At 33.2% G+C, this 20,120-nt stretch overlaps 1 protein-coding gene across 1 annotated transcript; it reads left to right on the forward strand.

Annotated features, from left to right (window-relative positions):
* The first annotated feature begins 2,774 nt into the window (after positions 1-2,774).
* On the forward strand, positions 2,775-13,945 carry LOC145598753 (tRNA threonylcarbamoyladenosine dehydratase-like). The gene is made up of 12 exons (XM_081655144.1): positions 2,775-3,056; positions 4,378-4,424; positions 5,182-5,293; positions 6,087-6,234; positions 7,898-8,110; positions 8,272-8,406; positions 9,139-9,273; positions 10,605-10,820; positions 11,459-11,583; positions 12,430-12,487; positions 13,245-13,417; positions 13,518-13,945. The coding sequence occupies exons 1-11, from the start codon at positions 2,965-2,967 to the stop codon at positions 13,353-13,355; spliced, it is 1,392 nt and encodes a 463-aa protein (XP_081511270.1). The 5' UTR covers positions 2,775-2,964; the 3' UTR covers positions 13,356-13,417; positions 13,518-13,945.
* The last annotated feature ends 6,175 nt before the right edge of the window (positions 13,946-20,120 follow it).

Consider the following 20,120-nt stretch of genomic DNA (forward strand, 5'->3'; position numbering starts at 1 on the left):
AATCAATTATTAAAAGATTTTAAAATATCTTAAATAATTTAGATCTTATGTGAAATAATTGCACAATTTTTTTTTTTAATCTTAAATTATACATGCAATATTCCTTAGAAAAAAAAAATTATACGTGAAATTTATGACAAATATGCAAATATACTTGAAAGATATTAGAAATCATTAATATACATGTTGTTTCGGGGTATTTTTACCCCCTTTTATAGACAAATGAGAGGCTAACAAATGGCCCAATAGTAAGCCGACACGTGGCATCCTGCTCAGCTAAATAAGAGCCAATAAGAGCATGACACGCGGCGTTAAGAGAGATATCAAAAAAAGAGGGGCTCAAAGCCCATTAAGGAAACATGCCTAGCATGAAAGAAACCCTAATACACGTGTCAACCACGTATAGGGCAGCCAATTTTCCTAGGTTATGAAACCCTAGGAGCATGATCTCCCACTTCCCTATAAATACCCCATCATTTCATGATGGAAAGGGGAACTCACAATTCCAAAAGGCACAATGCCCAAAATATGCTCTCACTTCTCTCTACTTTCTCTCTCTAAAATTCCGTTTTCCGGTCACTAACTTGATCGTCGTCGGAGGAACTCTGGTAAACCGGAGTTTCGTTGTTTTGCAGGTGTTTGGCCGTACGAGTGTTGCATCCCGGATCTGTCTCCCGCGGGAATCCGTACCCCCTTTTCGGGTTATCACAAAAATCCCCGAAACAACCGCAGCCACCATTCCTCCTTTCCCAACCACCACAGCAAGCCATTCCACCTTTCCTGACCACCGCAACCAACCATGATCACCAAAAACTCCCACACAGCACACCGACCCCACAAACCTAGCCACTGCTACTCCGTCCCTCTCCTCGCACCCGCATCCCAAGTCCCCAATTACGCACCAACGCCACCTATTACCACCAATTACCGCCAATTCGCCAACCAACTCCCCTGCTCTTCAAACACAACTTGAATTCGAACAACAAAAAAATCAAACGCTCCAAATCGAACAGCAGCGGCTGCGAGACGCTCCAATTCGATTGATTCAATTATTCCAAGGGCCGTGATTTCTTGATGCTGGTGTTGATTGATGGCGATGAACAACGATGATGCGGTGGGGGGTGAGTTGGGCGCCGTCCGTACTGTCGCCGGGGAGGGTAGCGTGTGGGGAAGGGGGAGAAGAGGTGGCTACGTGGTGAGGGAAGTGGTGGCTGCGTGGTAGGGAAATGGTGGCTGGGTGTTTTTTTTTTACCGCAAGTACTAAATGGAGTACAAAATAACCTAAATGCAGAAATTAATTAATAATATGAAAATAATAAAATGACTGAAATACCCTTTTCCAAAATAAAAAACTGATTTGCCATTTCACCAGGCTTTTTGTTTTTACATTTTTTATTTTGCAATTCATTATAATCGCCAATTTTTTTTTTCATTTCATTCACAATTTCAGCCACCAAATTTTATTTTATTTTATTATTTTTTTTTTGCAATTAATTTCATTTCACCATTTCCCTTATAATTCTTCAATCTAATAAGCCCTAGAGACGAAAAAGTCGTTCACCGCTCATAAACCATAGTCTTAGGGTTCGTTTGGCATCGATGTGGTTTCCTGTTTTTTGGTTTTTTGTTTTTCAAAATCATATAATATATGTCATATAATGATTCAAAAATTAGTCAAACTTATCAAAATCATGATAATTTTGAAAACTGACAACAGAAAAGTGGAAACACCTTTTCCTTGTTTCCTGTTTTTGGTTTTTGGTTTTAAAAAAAAAACAGAAAACTGAAAACAAAAAACAATGCCAAACAAGCCCTTAGGTTTTTTTTTTCATTTTATTTTTTTGTTGAATTGTTATAATTTTTCATTATAAGTACCCCGACTTTGTTTTTCGGGGGTACTAGAGACCCCCGGAAATCTTAGCCGGGGGTTACTAAAGACCCCCGGAAATCTTAGCCGAGGGGTATTGGAGACCCCCGGAAATCCTAGCCGGGGGGTATTGGAGACCCCCGGAAATCCTAGCCGGGGAGTACTTGAGACCCCCGGAAATTGTATAAGGGGATGCTAGAGACCTTCAAAAATCTTAGCCGTATAAGATGAAAAGTTGTTTGATTGTTCATATATTACAGCACATAATTTTCATACCTCAAAAAAATGTCGTAGTGCATTTCATTATTGTCTAGGAATTTGTTTAGTATTGAATACTCCGTATTAAATAGGATACAAGATTGAATACGTTAGAATATGGTTGTAAATTAAACAGTTGGAACAATTGATCTAATTTTAATCATTTAAAAAAGTGTAAAGGATTAAGTTAAAACAAGGACAAAATTGGAATACAATTTTTTTTTTAAAAAATAACTTATTCTGCATTTAGGTAAAATTGTCCTGCATTTAGTACTCCCCTTTTTTATTTGTTAAAGAATTTTAATCTAATGACATAAAAAAAAAACAATTTTTATCACAAATTAAAATTCTGAAATTAATTACATATTAAATTTTTTTTTTAAGAAATACTTATTTAGACCAATTACATTATGACACGTGTCGTGAGTAACTGGTTTTAAAGGTTACAAGTTTTTTGTCTTGTTTAAAATTGACACCCCTCAAATATTATATAATTAAAAATTAATCCAAAAGTTGTATTATTATAAAAAAAAAACCGGTCAAAGGTAATATATTCCGCAATTTTTCCTTTTAAAAAAGCGTAGATACACTTAAAAAAAAAAAACTCAACAACCAAAGGACATAACTTAGAAAAAACAAATAGGAAAAAAAAAAAAAAAAAAAAAAACCATAACTGTGATTGTCGTAGGATTCGAACTGCAACATCCAAGTTGCAACTTAGAAGACAGATAGTTTGCCTTCTGGGGGTTTTGGGGTCGGTCACAGAAGACAGAACTGCTCTTAATTTCTGTCTTCCAAATTCGAAGAGAAATTCAAATAAAAAATAAAATAAAATAAAAATGGAGGAGCGGATGAAGATGGTGGCGGTAATTGGCGCAAGTGCATTGATAGGCTCTCTTTCTACTTACACTCTTCTCAAGCTTCTCAGCAGGTCTTACTTCACTTCCCAACTTTTTATTAAATTTTAAATTATTGGTATTACAGTATTTAATTTTTGCTGAAATTAATATTATGTATCAATTATTTGATTTTTTTGTTACTGATGTTTTGAATTGGAAATAAGTCAAATAACCCAGTTGTTAGTGTTTGTTATTGGTTTTGATGGGGGTCTTGTTGGGGTTTATGGGGGATGAATTACAGAGTATATTGTTTGTATTTCAATTAGGTTATGATTTGACTTATTTGAAGGAATGTGTACAAGTTGAATTTATGACATGGGAGTTAATGGCGGTCGAGTTTTCGGTCATGGAGTGAAGTAGGCTGCTAAGTTTGAGCTTTTTTTTTAGACATTTTGCATATCTTCATGTGCATATGTGGCAAAGCAGTAAAGAAATTGTTTGAATGACAAATTATGAAATGGGAGTGAATGGCGGTCGAGTTTTTGGTCATGGATTGAAGTGGGTTGCTAAGTTTGAGCTCTATTAGACATTTTTGCATATCTTCATTTGCATTTGTGGCAAGTAAAGAAAGAAATTGTTTGAATGACAAATTATGGTGAACTTATTGGTATGTGTATCTATTGATGTATGTTGTTATTTCTTGAGAGGAAGATTTTTGCATTAGAATTGAACTTGTCCAACAATACAAGACCAATCACAAGGTAATTTTGAAGGGTTCTCTCCTAGTCGAATAGTTTCTTTGCCAAAAGAATAAGATATTTCAGACATAGTTTTGAGACTTTGAGCCATTTTATTCCTCTCTCGCCAAACATGCTTATAAACATATGTAAATAATCTACTAGCAATCAACTTATCTATATTTACCAAAATGTTATTGAAGATAGATTTGAGCTCCCTTGCATTATTACACAAATGAGCTTTACTGCTTTAGACAACTGCCTCTTTAATATCCTGCTTCAATCCCACAATTACACTGAAATGCTAGATACAGAGATTAATTCAACATGTATTAAGGCCTAAATACAAGTCTGATCATCTGTTCTACATTATCCATGTACCTAACCAATTTATTTATTATCTATTACTTCTTATATCAATGCAATGTTTAACGGGGTATATTTTAATCTGTGTAAACATTACACCATAAGAAGAAGCTAAGATATTTTTATCTGTGTACACATTACACCATTGGTATCTAGCATTTTGGTGTTAAACTTCATATTTGAATCAAATATGCTTAACTTTCTTTTTTCCCACTGTACCCTTTTCTTCTGCGTTTGGTAATTTTCTGAAAAAGTATGTTTGGATTTTAGGTTATTGAATTGTGAATAAGTAACTTACTTGTTTTTGCAGAAGGGTTGAAGAAAAAGGCAGCAGTCCACAGACAGCAAGATTTGATGGTAGAGAATTGTAATTTTTCCCTTGCTAGCTCAAATTTTAGCATCATTTACCTCACATGCAACACATATGCACCTGACCTTCACCATCTTTCCCTTGCCTCCTTAACTCCTTTACACTACTAGACGTTCTGTTAATGGCTTCACAATAATATGAAGTAGATGATAAATGGCATAAGACGGATGATGATAGTTAGCAACTATGGTCCTGTTTTTAGGCTGATGTTAATTTTTTTTATTGCTTTATAAACTAAGAGAAAACCGTCTGCGTTGGTTTGGGCATGTAAGACAGAGACCCGAGGGTGCACCGGTCAGAAGGGTGGAAGAGTGGGACCATGGCGGGCTTAACGAGGGAGACCGAAAATGTCTTGGTTGGAAGGAGTTAGGAAGGATATGAGGTTTATGGATTTGCATGAGGATGAAGCATTGGACCGTAAGAGATGGAGGAAGAAGATTTATGTCGATGACTACACGGAATAATCAAATTTGGTTCATGTTAGCCGACCCCACTTATGGGATTAAGACTTTGATTGATTGATTGATAAAAAGAGCGTTTGTCATAGCCCCATCAGAGATCTGGACATGTTTAGAGTACTAAGAATTTATTATGATCTTATTAGCTTTAAAATGAAAAACTAGAACTAATTATAATCTCATTAGCTTAAGAATGAAAAAAAAAGTTAGACGAGAGTAAAAGTATAAATTTACCGGTGCAAAGTTGCTTTGTTATACACTACTGAAGCTTTTGTGTCCAATACAGACAAACAATCAGTCCTTGAGGTAGACCAAAATGGTTGCGTTACGCATAGGATGGAAAGTAAAGGAGCTCCAGATATTTTACAAGATGAGATAGTCTCTGAGCAACTGACCAGGTACTTTGACTTCTCTTAAAGAGTGGTTGCTAGAAATAGTTCTTGCCTTTATAGAATGGAACTGCTTTTGCTTTTCTTTCTTATTCCAAATTATAAAAAAAATTACTTTTCCTTATTAGTGATTTGGTGAATAGTGATCTTCTGTGATCTATAATGTGGAATGCTGTTATGTATTTCCTTATCTAATTTGAAACGAGTTGTTTTAAAGATAAATGCATAAATCATCAATACACTTAATAACTTGTACAAATCAAATACAGCATTATCACTTCATTTGTGCATTTTTGCATTGTGAGAGTAGGAAGACGAGTATACATAAGGCTCGACATTGCCTGGTTGATAGTATTATGTAATGTGACATTTTAAGGTGTGGGTAAGTATAGAATTGTCCTATACTATTTAGCCAGGGCTTATACAGGTTGTTTACTTGTTAGAGGCTTAGTGTAGACTGTAATGTTCTTTGGCAATCTGTTCTGATTTTTGGCTCTATGGTTTTAGAGGAGGAATTAGATATGGTTAACTAATGTTGTAGAAACAATGATACAATTTATGATAATGGTCATGTTCGTCTTGATTATATTATCATGATGATTATGATGGTAATGATCTTGATCTTTACTTATTATCTGCATATGTACTTATTCCAGATCGATATAAACTTTTAGCTATCTTTAGCTAATAACCCTATTAGCTAATCTGTTTGATATTTATGCAATAGGACTATAGGATCCTTTGGTTTGCCTTCACATCAATTCATCTGCTCTCTTTTGATTCTTCTTTCCACGTCATTCAGGAACATTCAGTTCTTTGGTCTAGATTGCCAACGGAAAGTAACAGAATCATTCGTAGTGGTGATTGGTCTTGGAGGCGTTGGGAGTCATGCTGCATCTATGCTTTTGAGATCTGGAGTTGGGAGGTTACTTCTTGTAGATTTTGACCAGGTTTACACTATTTCCAGTTTCATCTACTTCTATTTCTCCTTCTCTGTGTCCATTAAAGAATGGAAGCTCCATTTTAAGATCGATTTATCCATCAATTTGTTTTTAAAAAGTTTGCTTAATATAGCTGTAGGTCATAATTTTGCATTGCATATCAGGTAAGGGTCTGAAGGTTTTGTGGGTAGGATTTGGGTCTGAAAACATTATACTTGACCCGTGCACTACCCGATGCCACCTAGACCCATACCCTACCCGAACCCATAGGGTCTAGAAAATTAAGATCCATACCCGTATTTTAGGGTAGGGTCATGGACCCACTGCCATCCCTTCTCGTAACCTCTTGATTCCTCTCTCTAAAGGGCTATGGGGGTCTTGTCAGCTTATTCCAAACTATATTGCGATTTTTAAGATATAATCTTTAAAGAGAAATTTGACTCCTAAAATTGACAAAAAATTGGTGTCTACAAATTCCCCCACAAGACTCGATGTGGAGATTTGACACCATATGCAACGTCGTCTTGAAATTTTGTTAAATTTTGAAAGTAAAATTGACATGCTCCCATTAGTTCCACAGATTTTGAAACTTGAATAGCGAAGATGAAAAGGGTGTTGAAAATTTGTAAACACAAATTTTAAATATGCGAAAAATCAAAATCAAAATCATTGAAACAAATGTTTAATGTTATTAGTATAAATATTGGGTTACAATCTCTAATATCTCTACTGATTCGCTTTCCATGTGCTTAGAATTGTAAGCTGACTTTTTTTTATCTTCTCTAATGATGGCTGAAAGAGGCTTGATCTTGATCAAGATCTGTATTCTTGACTAGAATGACACGTTTGGTTTGGTGCTTGTTCTTCTTATAGGATGCTAAGTTCGAGCAAGTTAAAGGTTTTGTTAAGTGGCCACACAATTAGGTTTTGTTAAGTGGCCACACAATTGGGCTACATGACAACTTACTTTTTAATAAGCCTAAAAACTCCTTTTGAGTCCTTTATCATGGACAATAATAACCATGACCTGTGAAACTGCCTGACCACTTCGTTGTGTTTTACATTGTACATTGTAATTGAACGAGTTCATCTAAAATAAATAAAATAGGCCAAAATAATTAATTAACCAGATGAATTATTTATCATATATAGTTGTCAACAGTTATACTTTGACCAGGACAATATGAAGTGTGACACTCAATAAAATTGTAGTGGCTACAATTAGTTAATTGTTTTATTTGTCCAAGCGAGATGAAAAAGGAAAAAATTACTATTTACCGTGTTTTTAAGGATGATTGCTTTTCAAACAAAACATTGAAACATGCAAAATTCAGGTGAAAGGCACCCTAAAGGCAAAATTTAAGTTATAGTTGAAGACTTGAGGTGTGTTGTTGAACTTGCTGTCGCATTTGTTGCTGCATATTTTATGCATAAATTGTTCATGACCAAATGATGGTAGGATTTTTTTTTTCTTGCTATTCTTTTGTCAATGGTAAGGCCACTCTCTTGTCTTCATTAATGTGTTTCTTTTTTACATATCCCATACGTCCAAGAAGGAGCTGATTTGGGAATGTGATGTTTCTAAATTCGAAGCCTAGAATAGACAGAGTGAATTATTTTGCTTTGGTAATCAATGCTATTCCAACTAATGTCGCTTGCATGATTTGGCTAGGTTTCACTTTCTTCACTCAATAGACATGCTGTTGCAACACGAGAGGATGTTGGTATGCCAAAAGCACTATGCCTCAAGAAGCACTTCTCAAGCATTTTTCCGGAGTGTCAAGTTGATGCTCAAGTGATTTTGTATGACGCATCCTCTGAAGAAAAGATTTTGTCAGGCAACCCTGATTTTGTTTTGGATTGCATTGACAACATAGATACAAAAGTAAATTTCCATGCCACTATTGCTAATTTTTTAGCAAGTTGGTACTGATAACTTTTGCATGCGTAGTTATCCAACAAAGTTGTTTTACAGCCTCCAATATTAGAGATCAAGAATTCATGTTGTATAAGTTGCATTTTTCTCTAATTTGATATCTGTTGTAGGTAGCATTGCTCGCTGCATGCGTGCGTAGGGGATTGAAAGTTCTATCCGCAACAGGAGCTGGCGCTAGAGCTGACCCAACTCGAATTCGCGTGGCTGATTTGAGAGAATCAACAAATGACCCCCTTTCCCGAACTGTATTTCTCTATCCTTATCTTTGTATCCTAAATTTTGTTGTCAATGAAATCACTTGCCTATATACATTTTACAATTAATTACCAGAGTGAACTAGAGAAAAGTTAATTACCAGAGTGAACTAGAGAAAAGTTAATTACCAGAGTGAACTAGAGAAAATTACATAACTTCCCTAGTTCTGTTCTAGCATTCTAGCAATATTGGTAAAATGTAAAATAAATTGAAGCATATTATACTACTACCTCCGTTCTTTTATGTTTTACTCACTATGAATACGGAATTTAAGAAAATGTTGAAGAATGTGAGTGGATGTAAGATAAAGTAAGAGAGAGAATGTAAAAAGGTAGGTTTGTGTAAGAAAAAGGTGAATAAAGTAGGAGAGATAGTATGGAAAGATGTAATTATTGTGGGGTTAGATGGGTAAGATGGTAAAAAAGGTATGCGATATATAGAATTAAGCAAAGTGAGTAGAACTTAAAAATAACGGCCTAAAATAGAAAGTGAGTACAACATAAAAGAACGGAGGGAGTACTTACGATGCCAAGAATCTTATGCTAAATAAACGATACCAAGAGTTTTGCATTGCATTACTGTGTGTTTTTTACTTGCTTAGCTGTAAAATATTTCTTGATGGTTGGTCAGTTCTTGGGCAAATACTGCATTATAGTTGTCTTCATGATTTGAAATTCTCTCTAAAATTCTGTGTCCAATAAGCAATCTGTTCTATTCACCAGGTTCGGCAACGGTTGAAGAGAGACCATGGAATTGAAGGTGGCATCCCTGTGGTGTTCTCCCTGGAAAAACCGAAAGTTAAACTGCTTCCATTCAAGGGTCTTAATGGAGAAGAGGAAAATCCTTCTGATTACCAAGTGAGAATCCTAAGCTCCAATTTACCTTATCTTGTGAATATTGACCTGCATTTTATGAATTAACTACCTTGTATTTAGAGAACACTGATTATGGTTTTCCCTCATTGTTGACTTCCTATTGATCCTTCTCTTGAACACCTGAGGTATAGACCATAGAGAGAGATGGGAAAAGTAATTTAAGCACCTGTTTGTTTGGCATCAGGACAAGGATCAGATAGGAAGTATGAAGAAACATAAGTTGGAGTAGAGATTCTTTAAAGAGGCCTAATGCACGAGCAAAAAATATGGAGAGTATACATTAGAGGATAAAGTGGAAAAAGTTAAAATAACAGTCAACAAAGTGTGTGAATAATAGCCGTTTTTGTGCACGCTAGGGTTGTTAATGAGCCGAGCCCGAATACTGGTAGGCTCGACTCGAGCTCGTGAGTTCGGGTTCGAGGCTCGGCTCGAGCTCATGGCTCGTCAAGCCTTGAAAATTTAGCTCGGCTCAAGCTCGAGTGCTCAAAAGTGAAGCTCAGCTCAAGCTTGTTATTGGCTTGAGTTTGAAAGTAGGCTAGTTATAAGCTCGATTTTGAAATTAGGCTCATTTAGGCCCATAAATACATAATCTATGTCACATAACTTACCCAAGTATAATAGTGGCCAGTTGTTATTGTGCTTATTAACTTATTAACATTATTTAAATGTAAAAAAATATGTAATATTTATTTTATAAAAAAAAAATAGTTTGCGTCTTTCGCGAGGTTTTCGTGCCGAGCTTAGCATAGCTCTTGTATCATCTCGTTTAGTCTCGAGCCGAATCTGAACTGAGCCCTGACAAGCTGATATTTGACCGAACTTTGACCGAGTCAAGCTGATATTTATATGCGATACTCACTACTGATGGTGAGGTTGATGGATTACTCTCTTAGAGATAAAACCAAATCCCCCCCCCCCCTCTTGTTTAAAACAATGCCTTTTGGATTTATAAGGCATATAGAGCTAGCAGGATTTCTATCTCATTTCTCATGAAAGCATCCTGATTATAGAACAAGGTTTTAGTTGAGCTTGTTTATTAACGATTGTTCCACACTTCAGTAATAAAGTAAGATTCAAGTGATTTACTCGATTTAACAATAGGAATGCTCTATGAAGTATATCTTAGTGAAAAGCTTATCAAGTGTCTGATTCACAAAATATCCAATATCAAGTGTCCAATTCACAAAAGCTCCAATATTAAGTGTTTTACGACTTTCACCTTGAGTGACTAGTTATCATCAGTTTTAAATACATATTATGTATATGCTTTTTTCAATGTTGCTTATGTTCTGACCTTTAACTCTTTCATCCAGGTTGTACCAGGGTTTAGGGTCCGGATTATACCTGTTCTTGGATCCGTGCCTGCAATTTTTGGGCAAATTATGGCCTCGTATGTTGTCACAAAGCTAGCAGGGCTGCAAATTGAAAATGAGCCAATAGTTAATTTTGATGTGGAGCATTATCAAGCTCTCCATCAACGGTTGATTGAGCATGAAGAACTAGTTTATGGTACTGCTAGCGAAGTACAGGTATGATGATTTCCTTAAGAAACTCTTATTGCACCCCCCCCCCCCCCCTCCCCCCCCTCTTGCCCTCTTGTTCCAATCCAGATAACAAAAATGGAAAGAGGATTATTTTTTAGTTAAAAGCTTTTACTTGAGACAGTAAAAAAGGTTCATAGCTCTGAAGCAGAACACTCACAAGACTTGTTTACAGTTGGCTGTGACAAAAAAATAGGAAATTTCCATAAAATCAGTAGGGAAAATACTAGAATTTGAATTTTGGTGAAAAGGCTTGAACTTTGGCATGATTTTTCTCCATGTAACATACTAGTGGAATTTTCAGATTTTTAGAAATGTTATGTGTGCCTTTAGAGATTTTATGCCTTTACTTTTATTAAAACCAAGCTGTTCTTATTGTTTTGCCACTAAAACCATTATTTCTTGGTTAAATAAAGTAATTTGGACTCCTCAAAGGGGAATGGACGAGGAGGGGGGGGGGGGGAGGGGGGGCATCAATTATTGGATTGAGCTTTGTTCCCTGAACCTATAATAATGTAAAGATCGGAGAAAACTTGTGTCTTTTCGCCTGTTGCTCACCTCAGCTTTTACTGACTGCTGTTTCTGTCACGTACATTATTGACTATTACTCTTTGTCCTTTATTAAGGTAGATGTTGAAGAAGTGAGGTATGTTGTCAAGGAGTTGTGGCATGGACGAAGTGCTAAAGATGGCTCTTTTAATGGTGTGGGACGTGCAATGTGGCGATCCGTTAACGAATTGATGCTTGTAAGGTACATGTTCTACTTATGTTATTGGATAAATGCTCAAGCAATCAAGAGTCCTTATTTTGTACAAGTAGTTTTTTTCAAGAAGGTGAAAAGACTGGAGTAAGCTTTTGACATTATTGATTTTGTTGATCAAAACTAAGCACTTGCCTGTGCTCTTGTGGTTAGTAATTTTGCCAAGTGAGAGTAGGTAAAATGTTTTTATTGATATAGTTTACTTGGCCAATGGCACTAACATGCAATGTAAAATTAGTTAGTTGTTGCAATGACTACATTTTGTAAAACTAGAATGGTGGTCCATGATTTGGACATTGATTTGTCGTTGTAATAGATATTGAGGAAAAAAAAAAATCAACTTTGATAATTTTTAATTGGAAATGTATAAGAGATCATTAGATAATAAAGCAGTTGATGGAAACTGAATATTATGGAAATATGTAAATAGTTTTTATTCTTTTAATATTCAATGCTTCCCTCATTATCGTGTTATTCAAGAATTATATTCAGTGTATGGAAATATGATTTCTTATTGGGGTTGAATTTGCATATTTAAAGCTTAACTGCCTCTATATTTGATAAAAATTACTCCCTCCGTTCTTTTTTGTTTTACACATTCCATATTACGTTGTTTTTTTTTATGTTCTACTCAGCATTTGCCATCTTAACCCTTCAGCTCTACAATAAAAGGTGTAACATGGATTTAGTGAATGTGCCAAAACATCTTCTGTTCTGTTTTTTTTTTTTTTTTTTTTTTTTTTTTTTTTTTTTTTGAGTTGTGTACTGGTGAGTTGCTTGTTAATATAGCTAATTGTTATCTGCTTTCCATGACATACCGTTGGTCATCGTCTACAGGTGGGATAGCACAAAGCCTGCATCTGTTTCAAACTTGATTCTTCTGAAGTTCGATGAGGTATTTTTATTACATAAGCACTATTTTTCTTGTTCTTCTATAGTGCGAATCAACAAATAGTATGTCTGAATGCAAAAAACAATTACTTTCAGAAATCAAGGGATGTCAATTTTTTCACCTTAAATGTTTTTCTTACTGTATATCTTCATGTGCTATTATATATTTATATGAAGTGCAGCAAACTTAAGTGATGTTGGCGCAGCAGCTGTGCTTATTATATCACAACTTTCTGTTTATTGCCCTTTCTCTTTGCTATTGATAGAGGCACTATTGTTCTGTCCCAATCTCCTTGTTACTCCTTTAGCAATATTCTTCCCAGTTTTGTAACTCATTGGAAACTCTAAAATATCTGAGGGAAAATCTTTATTGGACACCCAAAGTTGAATAGCCATGTGTATAATTGAAGCATAAACTGTATTGGTCATTTATTGCAAACTATTGTTTCTAGGAAATGTGAGTCAGTGCAAGAACATAGTTTATAATATAAGTGATAAGGTAAAAAGATGGATGAGTGTAAGAAAAAGTTGAATAAATATGGTGGCGTAAAGAGGGTAAGATGGTTGAAGGTAGTTCAAAATACAAGGAGTATATTTTTATATTACTACCATGAATATGGATACAAATGAGAATTTAGTATTCATGGTGAAGCTGGCTCTTGTAATCTCACTCCACCTGATTACCTATGGTCATCCATGTCAATCTTCCCCCCTCCAAATTCTCTAATTTTCGAGCTTATTCTAATTTGTCTAATCCACAGGTGGATGAACATGAATCAATGACACTTGATGACATTAAAGAGAAGGAACCAGAGTTTTTCGAACGTGTGTCTAATGTTCTAAAGCGAGCTGATTTTGACTTCTGCCTGTAACTGCACTTCATGTCCTCCATCTCTAAATTCAGTCATTCCTGTCAATGAAGGGTCCTTCTTCGGTAAGCAATATTTCAATTTGTCTATTTAAGACAGTTTAGCAATCTTGGAATTGTCCCATAAAAAATCGAAAATTCAGCACATTTTTATTGGCTATTGCAGATTCATACTTAGTCCTAAAATCAAAATGGCCTCAAATATGAAGATCAGAAGTAGTCAAGGGATTCACTCCTCAACAGAAGCCAAAGAAGAAGGCAATTAATGCTGCAATGTAGTGTTCCCTCAATGTGATGGCCCTTTTTGTGCTAAGAGGTGACAGGGAGGCCAAATCTCAAATAAATAATGATTAATGACAGGGAGAATTTTACAAAATAGATAATGACAGGGAGCTGTTTACAAAATTGAGATTTTTTATTTAGATCTCCCCAAGCTTTTATGCCTATTTACTAGAGCTATTATGCCTTTTACCAATTCTTCAATCGTCCAAAATTTTCCTAAAATCCGTTTGGTTGAATGTAAGAATTGCAACTTCTTTGGAAATATTATTTCCCATGTTGGATTTTCTAGGAAATTTTAAACATAAATAATTGATTAAGGCAACTTTCATTGACTACTCCCTCCGTCCCCGGAATTTCGACCCTTTTGGGTTGATTTTGCGGGTATTAAGAAAGTTAAATAAAAAAAAGTAAAAGTATATTGGAAAGATAAATTTACATGGGGTTTGTAAAAAAGTAGAGAGAGAGAGAGAGTAATAAAAGTATATGAAAAAACAAAGTTTTGTATGGGGAATCTAATTTTGCACAAATATTGTTGCAAATTAGTGGGTGTATTAATGCTAATGAGTCGATCATTTTGGGACTAAAATTAGGCCATAAGGGTCAAAGTTTTGGGGACGGAGGGAGTACAAAATTTGCTATTTTTCTAACCTAAATTTTACCCTTAAAAAACACTAATAATGTACTCCCATAGTCCCATATTTGGTGTCTCTTTCTCAAAAAACACGATAATTAAGGAGAACTAGGTTAGGTCCCGTGCCCGGTAATTTTTGATAACTATTATTAAATTAACAATAAATTTTTCTAAAATATTATATGATGTAATGAATTTATTTTAAAAGACCCTATAATTAATAATTATAAAAGAGCCTATTAGCCAGATAGTTATTTTTAAAACGTATTTGACAATATGTATATTATTATATATTTAATTTCATAAAAAATTGGTAAAATTTTCTCGTTGTTAACCAAATAGATTTCTTAAAACTTTGTACATTACACTCGGTAGTCACTATGTATGTCAAAAATTATGTTAAAATCTGAATTTTTTTTTCTCTTAAATTTATAGTTGTTAATATTTATTTGTAGAAGGATACATCAAATCTTTTATTTTATCTATTTTTTAATATTTGAAATTCAAATTACTTTTGTGGAGCTTTTTAACATATAATCAAATAAATCTAAATAAAATTATTGTTGTAATAAGTTGTATATAACATTATGGCACAATTATGTTAAGAATCTGATTTTTTTATTTTTATTTTTATTTTAGTTTATATATTTGCCAATGTACTCCGTATATGTTATTGAAAAACATATCAAATCTCTTATTTATATATTATTTTGCTATCTTTTTATTTATGTATAAGATTTATCAAATCTTTTATTTATGTATTAATTTGCTATCTTTTTATTTATGTATAAGATTTGTTTACTAAAGATTACCAGTATTTTTTTTTTTAAAAAAAAAAAACCTAAAGGACACACCAGAAAATGACACGTGTCATTGCTGGTGTATCTTTTAGCATATAGTTATTGATGGTAAAAGTAGGGGAATATGCTATTGAAAATATAAAAAGTTGAAAATATTGTATAGGAATAATAAAAAGTAAGCAGAGAATATTGTATGAAAAAAAGAAAAAGTAAGTAATAATTTTTTTGGGTATATGTGTTTTTTGTATGGGAAAGATAAAAAGTAAGTAATGATTATGAGTTATATTTAGAAACAAGCACAACAATTTGGGACACCAAAAAAGAATTCAAGTACGAAATTATGGGACGGAAGTAGTATTAGATTAATATTATTGGTACTATGAACATTTAGTTAAATAAATATGAACATGAAAAAAATGAACATTTAATAATAAAAAATGAACACGTTAAAAAAAATGAACATTTAATACTTATAATGCATATGTTTCATAGTCATATTATTTTTTATTTCTTCAAATTTTTATGTTCATAATTAAATGCATTATATTCATAATAATATTTATATGTTCATATATAATTTCAAATATTCATAATGTAAATATGTGTTGTTCATGAAATATTAATTAAATCTGTTTATGCATATGTTGTCTTTCTTAAATGTTTATGTTCATATTTTTTTTACGTATATGTTCACTTTTAAATGCTTATATTCACTTTAAGGAAACCAATGCTTACGTTCATATTTTGAATTGTTATGTTTACTTTCTGAAATGCATAAGTTCATATTTTTTATGTCTATGTTCACTTTCTGAAAAGCTAATGTTTACATTTAAGGGAACCTATGCATATGTTCATATTTTGCATGATTATGTTCATTGATTAAAAAAAATTGCAGCAAATGAGATAAAATTCAATTCATATAGAATTAAGAAAATCATATAAACAAAATTAAGCAAATTCAATCAAAAAAGTGTAAAAAAAAAAAGGGAAAAATTAAGCACAAAATTTGTGAATTCAAAGATTCATATAAAAAAAATTTGTGAATTCAAAGATTGAATCAATCGAAATTAAGAAAATCATATAAACAAAATTTGTGAATTCAAAGATTCATATAAACCTTAATCAATCGAAATTTAGCACAAAATCTAAATTCACACCAAAATTCATACTTAATAACTACTTTCATGTTGTAAGAAACAAATTCAATAAAATAAAGTGTAAAACAGGGGGAAAATTAAAAAATCAGCGGGGAGAGAAAATTTAAAATGAAGGAGAAAATAGAGGAGAAAAAAAAAAGCTAATGTTCCCTTTTTGAAAAGCTAATGTTCATATTGTTCTGTTGTTAAACCTATGTCTAGGTGCATGAATGTGCACCTAACAATATGTGATTCCTATCATCATAAAATGAGTTTGGGCTAGATGCAAAAAATTGTCTAGATTTGCTATATTTTGGTGATTTTGACTAATTTTTCCTTTGCTCCCCTACATCAATTTTTTTAAGGATTTTTTCTCGTGAACTATACTTTTTTTTTTTTTTTTTTTTTTGTAGATTTTTATACAATTACTTATTTGCCAAGGAACATTGTTATTTATAGATTTTTGTATAGATTTTTTTTTTGTGTCTCAAAAAAGGAACATTGTTATTTAATTATTATTGTAATGCACATTTTTCCTATATTTCAATTTCAATTACCATTACTTTTAAAAAATCGAGTAGGGCTCGGGAATTATCTAGTTACTACGAAGTATAGTATTAGTATAGATAAATGAATTGTCAAAATAAAACAACCTTTGGGTGGTTTTCTAAATATAAATGACATTTGATGGGTTTCTGTTCATTATAGAGCAGCAATTGGTTAGCAACCTATGTAATAGCTTAATTGTGACACGTGTCACAATACAATTAATAGATGTTTAAAAATTTTGGAAAATTTGCCAAAAAAAACACCACATCTGAGCGGTCTATCAAGAATAACACCACCTTTTGATTATTCCATAATAACACCACCCTTCATGTATTTATTCATTAAATGATACAAAAATATGGGTAACCAGTATTAGCAACTCATCAGAGACATAAAATGATGAAAGAAATTATTTTCTTGCCACATCACAATAGCTGCACACATGCCTCCCACACATGTGGACACTGTTCATAAGGGGAACAAGTGAAACATTTTAAGGGTTGAGGATGAAGTGCTTAAATTAACTACAATACTACTTCTTTTTTTTCTTTATTTTTTTATGAGAAAAGCCAAAGGCAGTCACTTATTATCGAAAGCAAAACACAAGTCTAAAGATACAACGTCCTCAACAAACCAGGTTAAATGAGCCATCACTTGAGCCGCTTCACTGGCTTCTCTAAGTATATATATGATTAAAAGAAACAAAAACAAATGAAGAAACAACTAACAAAATCTCACGAATTAACGTTCCTAGCAAAGACCCATCATTAGCTAGCCTCTTGTTAATGACCATGAGACAGTCACTTTCCAACTTCACGCAACGAGCATAAACACTGCAGAGCCTGCTGTAGCCCAAACACGATAACCTTGGCCACCACTACCTCAACTGACCAAGTGTACAATAGGCACCAATGTTAATATACATTACTTAAAATAACATCAGTCATTGCATCAAATAACCATTAATATTACCATATGATTTAAGTTTTTTTCTTATTGTTTAGAAAAACAGATGATTAAGTTATAACACTGAAATAACTTAAACACAACAACCAAAGGACACCTAGATGATAACTTAAAACACATTAAATAAAGGACACCTTAATAACTTAAACACGACTAAATTTAAGGATATCTAAATAGATAGCTTAAACTAACACAACAACTAGCTAGCTAGCACCAGAGATTGACTCCTCCTCCCTTGTGTTACAAAGTGAGTGGTTCAATCATTCCCTTCTCAAGCGTTTGCAACGCTTCAGAGCCTGAGCCTGATCATCATGGGATGATTCCTTGATGACCACGTTGCGTTTCACAGCATTCAATTCCTTTTCAAGCATTGCCACTCGAATCTCAAGAGCCCGAGTCCTACTAATGCAAGCATCCTCCAGTAGAGCTTTGAGAGTGCTCAATTCCTTATCAAGGGTTGACACTCGGTTTCTCAGAGCTAGAGCCAGAATACTAAATGGTGATTCTGATTCATCATGGTTGTTGTAACAACCTCTGCTGTCCATTACGGATTTGACCAAGTTCAAGCTCTCCTGAAGCATTGCTGCTCGGTGATTCAAAGCCCGGGCTTTAGTTGATCCCTTAAAATCAGACTGGGGAATGGAATTCTCTGTTAAGGATTTAACCAAGTTGAACTCTTTCTCGAGCATTGATACTCGGTTATTTAGAGCTTGAAATGTAGCTGATTCATTGTATGCCTTGTAGCTATTCTCGCTGCATTTGTAGGCTAGCACTTCATCATCAAAGGAGCCACAAAAAAGTGATACTCTAGACAACTTATCGTCGTCTTTCAATGTCAATTGATAATCAACCACACGGTTTTCCCCCTTCTGCAGATCACATATCATATAAAGTCAACAAGTTGAATTGGTTTTTTCACTTCCATTCTCAATGTACAGTCATGTATTGGAAATATTGTACTTGGTATTAAATTAAGATGATTGTAAAAGAATGTCCTACATATACTACTTCCATGCATATTTATTATACTTACTCCGTTTCAGATTACTCGCAAAAATATTAATTTGAGATGATTGTAAGAGAAAGTTTACATATACTTGCATCAGTTGCATTCATGCATATTAACAATTTCCAAGGTCTTCCGTGTAAGTAAGTTGTGGTGTGTGGAATTCCTCCATCAAATTATTAACAACAGTACATATTAATTGGTGTGAAGAATGTGAGAGGTATGAAGGGGTATTTATAGGCTAGTATGACATGAATTATGGTAGGAAAATGTAGGAAGAATTATGGTAATTAGGGTTTAAGAGATTACTTGGAGAAGTGAATAAAGAATTAAGGAAAGTTTGGATATTAAGGTGATTGTGTATACTTGAATATGGAAGGTATGTATGTCATGAAAAATAATTAGGAAATTAGAATTACTTGGGGAATAATCAAGAGGAACAAAAGGAAAGAGAATATGATGATTGGATACTAAAAAGATGGAGAATTAGAATTAAGGAAAATAGGAGATTCCCTTACTAGTATTTAGGAAGATTTTGCTCGGTTTATGGAATAAAAATAATTGTGTAAATAATATAGAATAATTATATAAATAATTAATTAAAATACCAATTATTCACCAATAATTAACTAAGAAAATCATATTTTCTATACATAGAATATCCAAATTTCCTAGCTAAATAAATGGGAATTTTCGGCCATAATAATTAATTTATAAAATATTATTTTTCTTAAATTAAAATATCCGAAATATGTAAATAATCCGGTTTTTAAAATAAGATAAATGGATAATAAATCTTATCCAAAATAATGATTAGTTTTCAAAATGCTTTTGGCGCCAAAATTCAAATATTATTTTGGCTCCAAATAATAAATTTACTAAAATACCCTTTTTATAAAATAATCCTTAATTAATTAATTAGAAAAATACGTATGAAAATACGGGGTATTACAACTTGTTCTCTTCATTTGAAACAAGGAGATATGGTCTGATTTGAATGAGGTCTGATCTGACTTTTTATTATCTAATCTAGTCTGATCTGATTTAATAATTTGACTAAACTTTGACCGCATTTAAATAATAAGGGCCTATTGACTTCAGCTTAATTTCAGTTTAGTTTAGTTCAATTCAGTTCAGCTGAGCTCCAATCAGTTTAGTTCAGTTCAGCTCTTAATTTTTTTGTTTTATATGATTTAGCTAATGTTAATGACAATTTAGTTTAGGTGGGCCGATCTATTTAAGTTCATCTTTATGTCTAATGATACTGCTAATGATAATTAAAACTAAATTTTATGCTTTTTAACATATTTTACAACAACAATGACAATGCTAATAATAATAATAATAATAATGCTAGTTTAATCTGAATGTTTCTTGAATTTATTAAGGAATAAATAAT

This window comes from Chenopodium album, chromosome 20 (genome assembly GCF_948465745.1).
Source record: "Chenopodium album chromosome 20, dcCheAlbu1.1, whole genome shotgun sequence".
Taxonomy (NCBI): Eukaryota; Viridiplantae; Streptophyta; class Magnoliopsida; order Caryophyllales; family Amaranthaceae; genus Chenopodium; species Chenopodium album.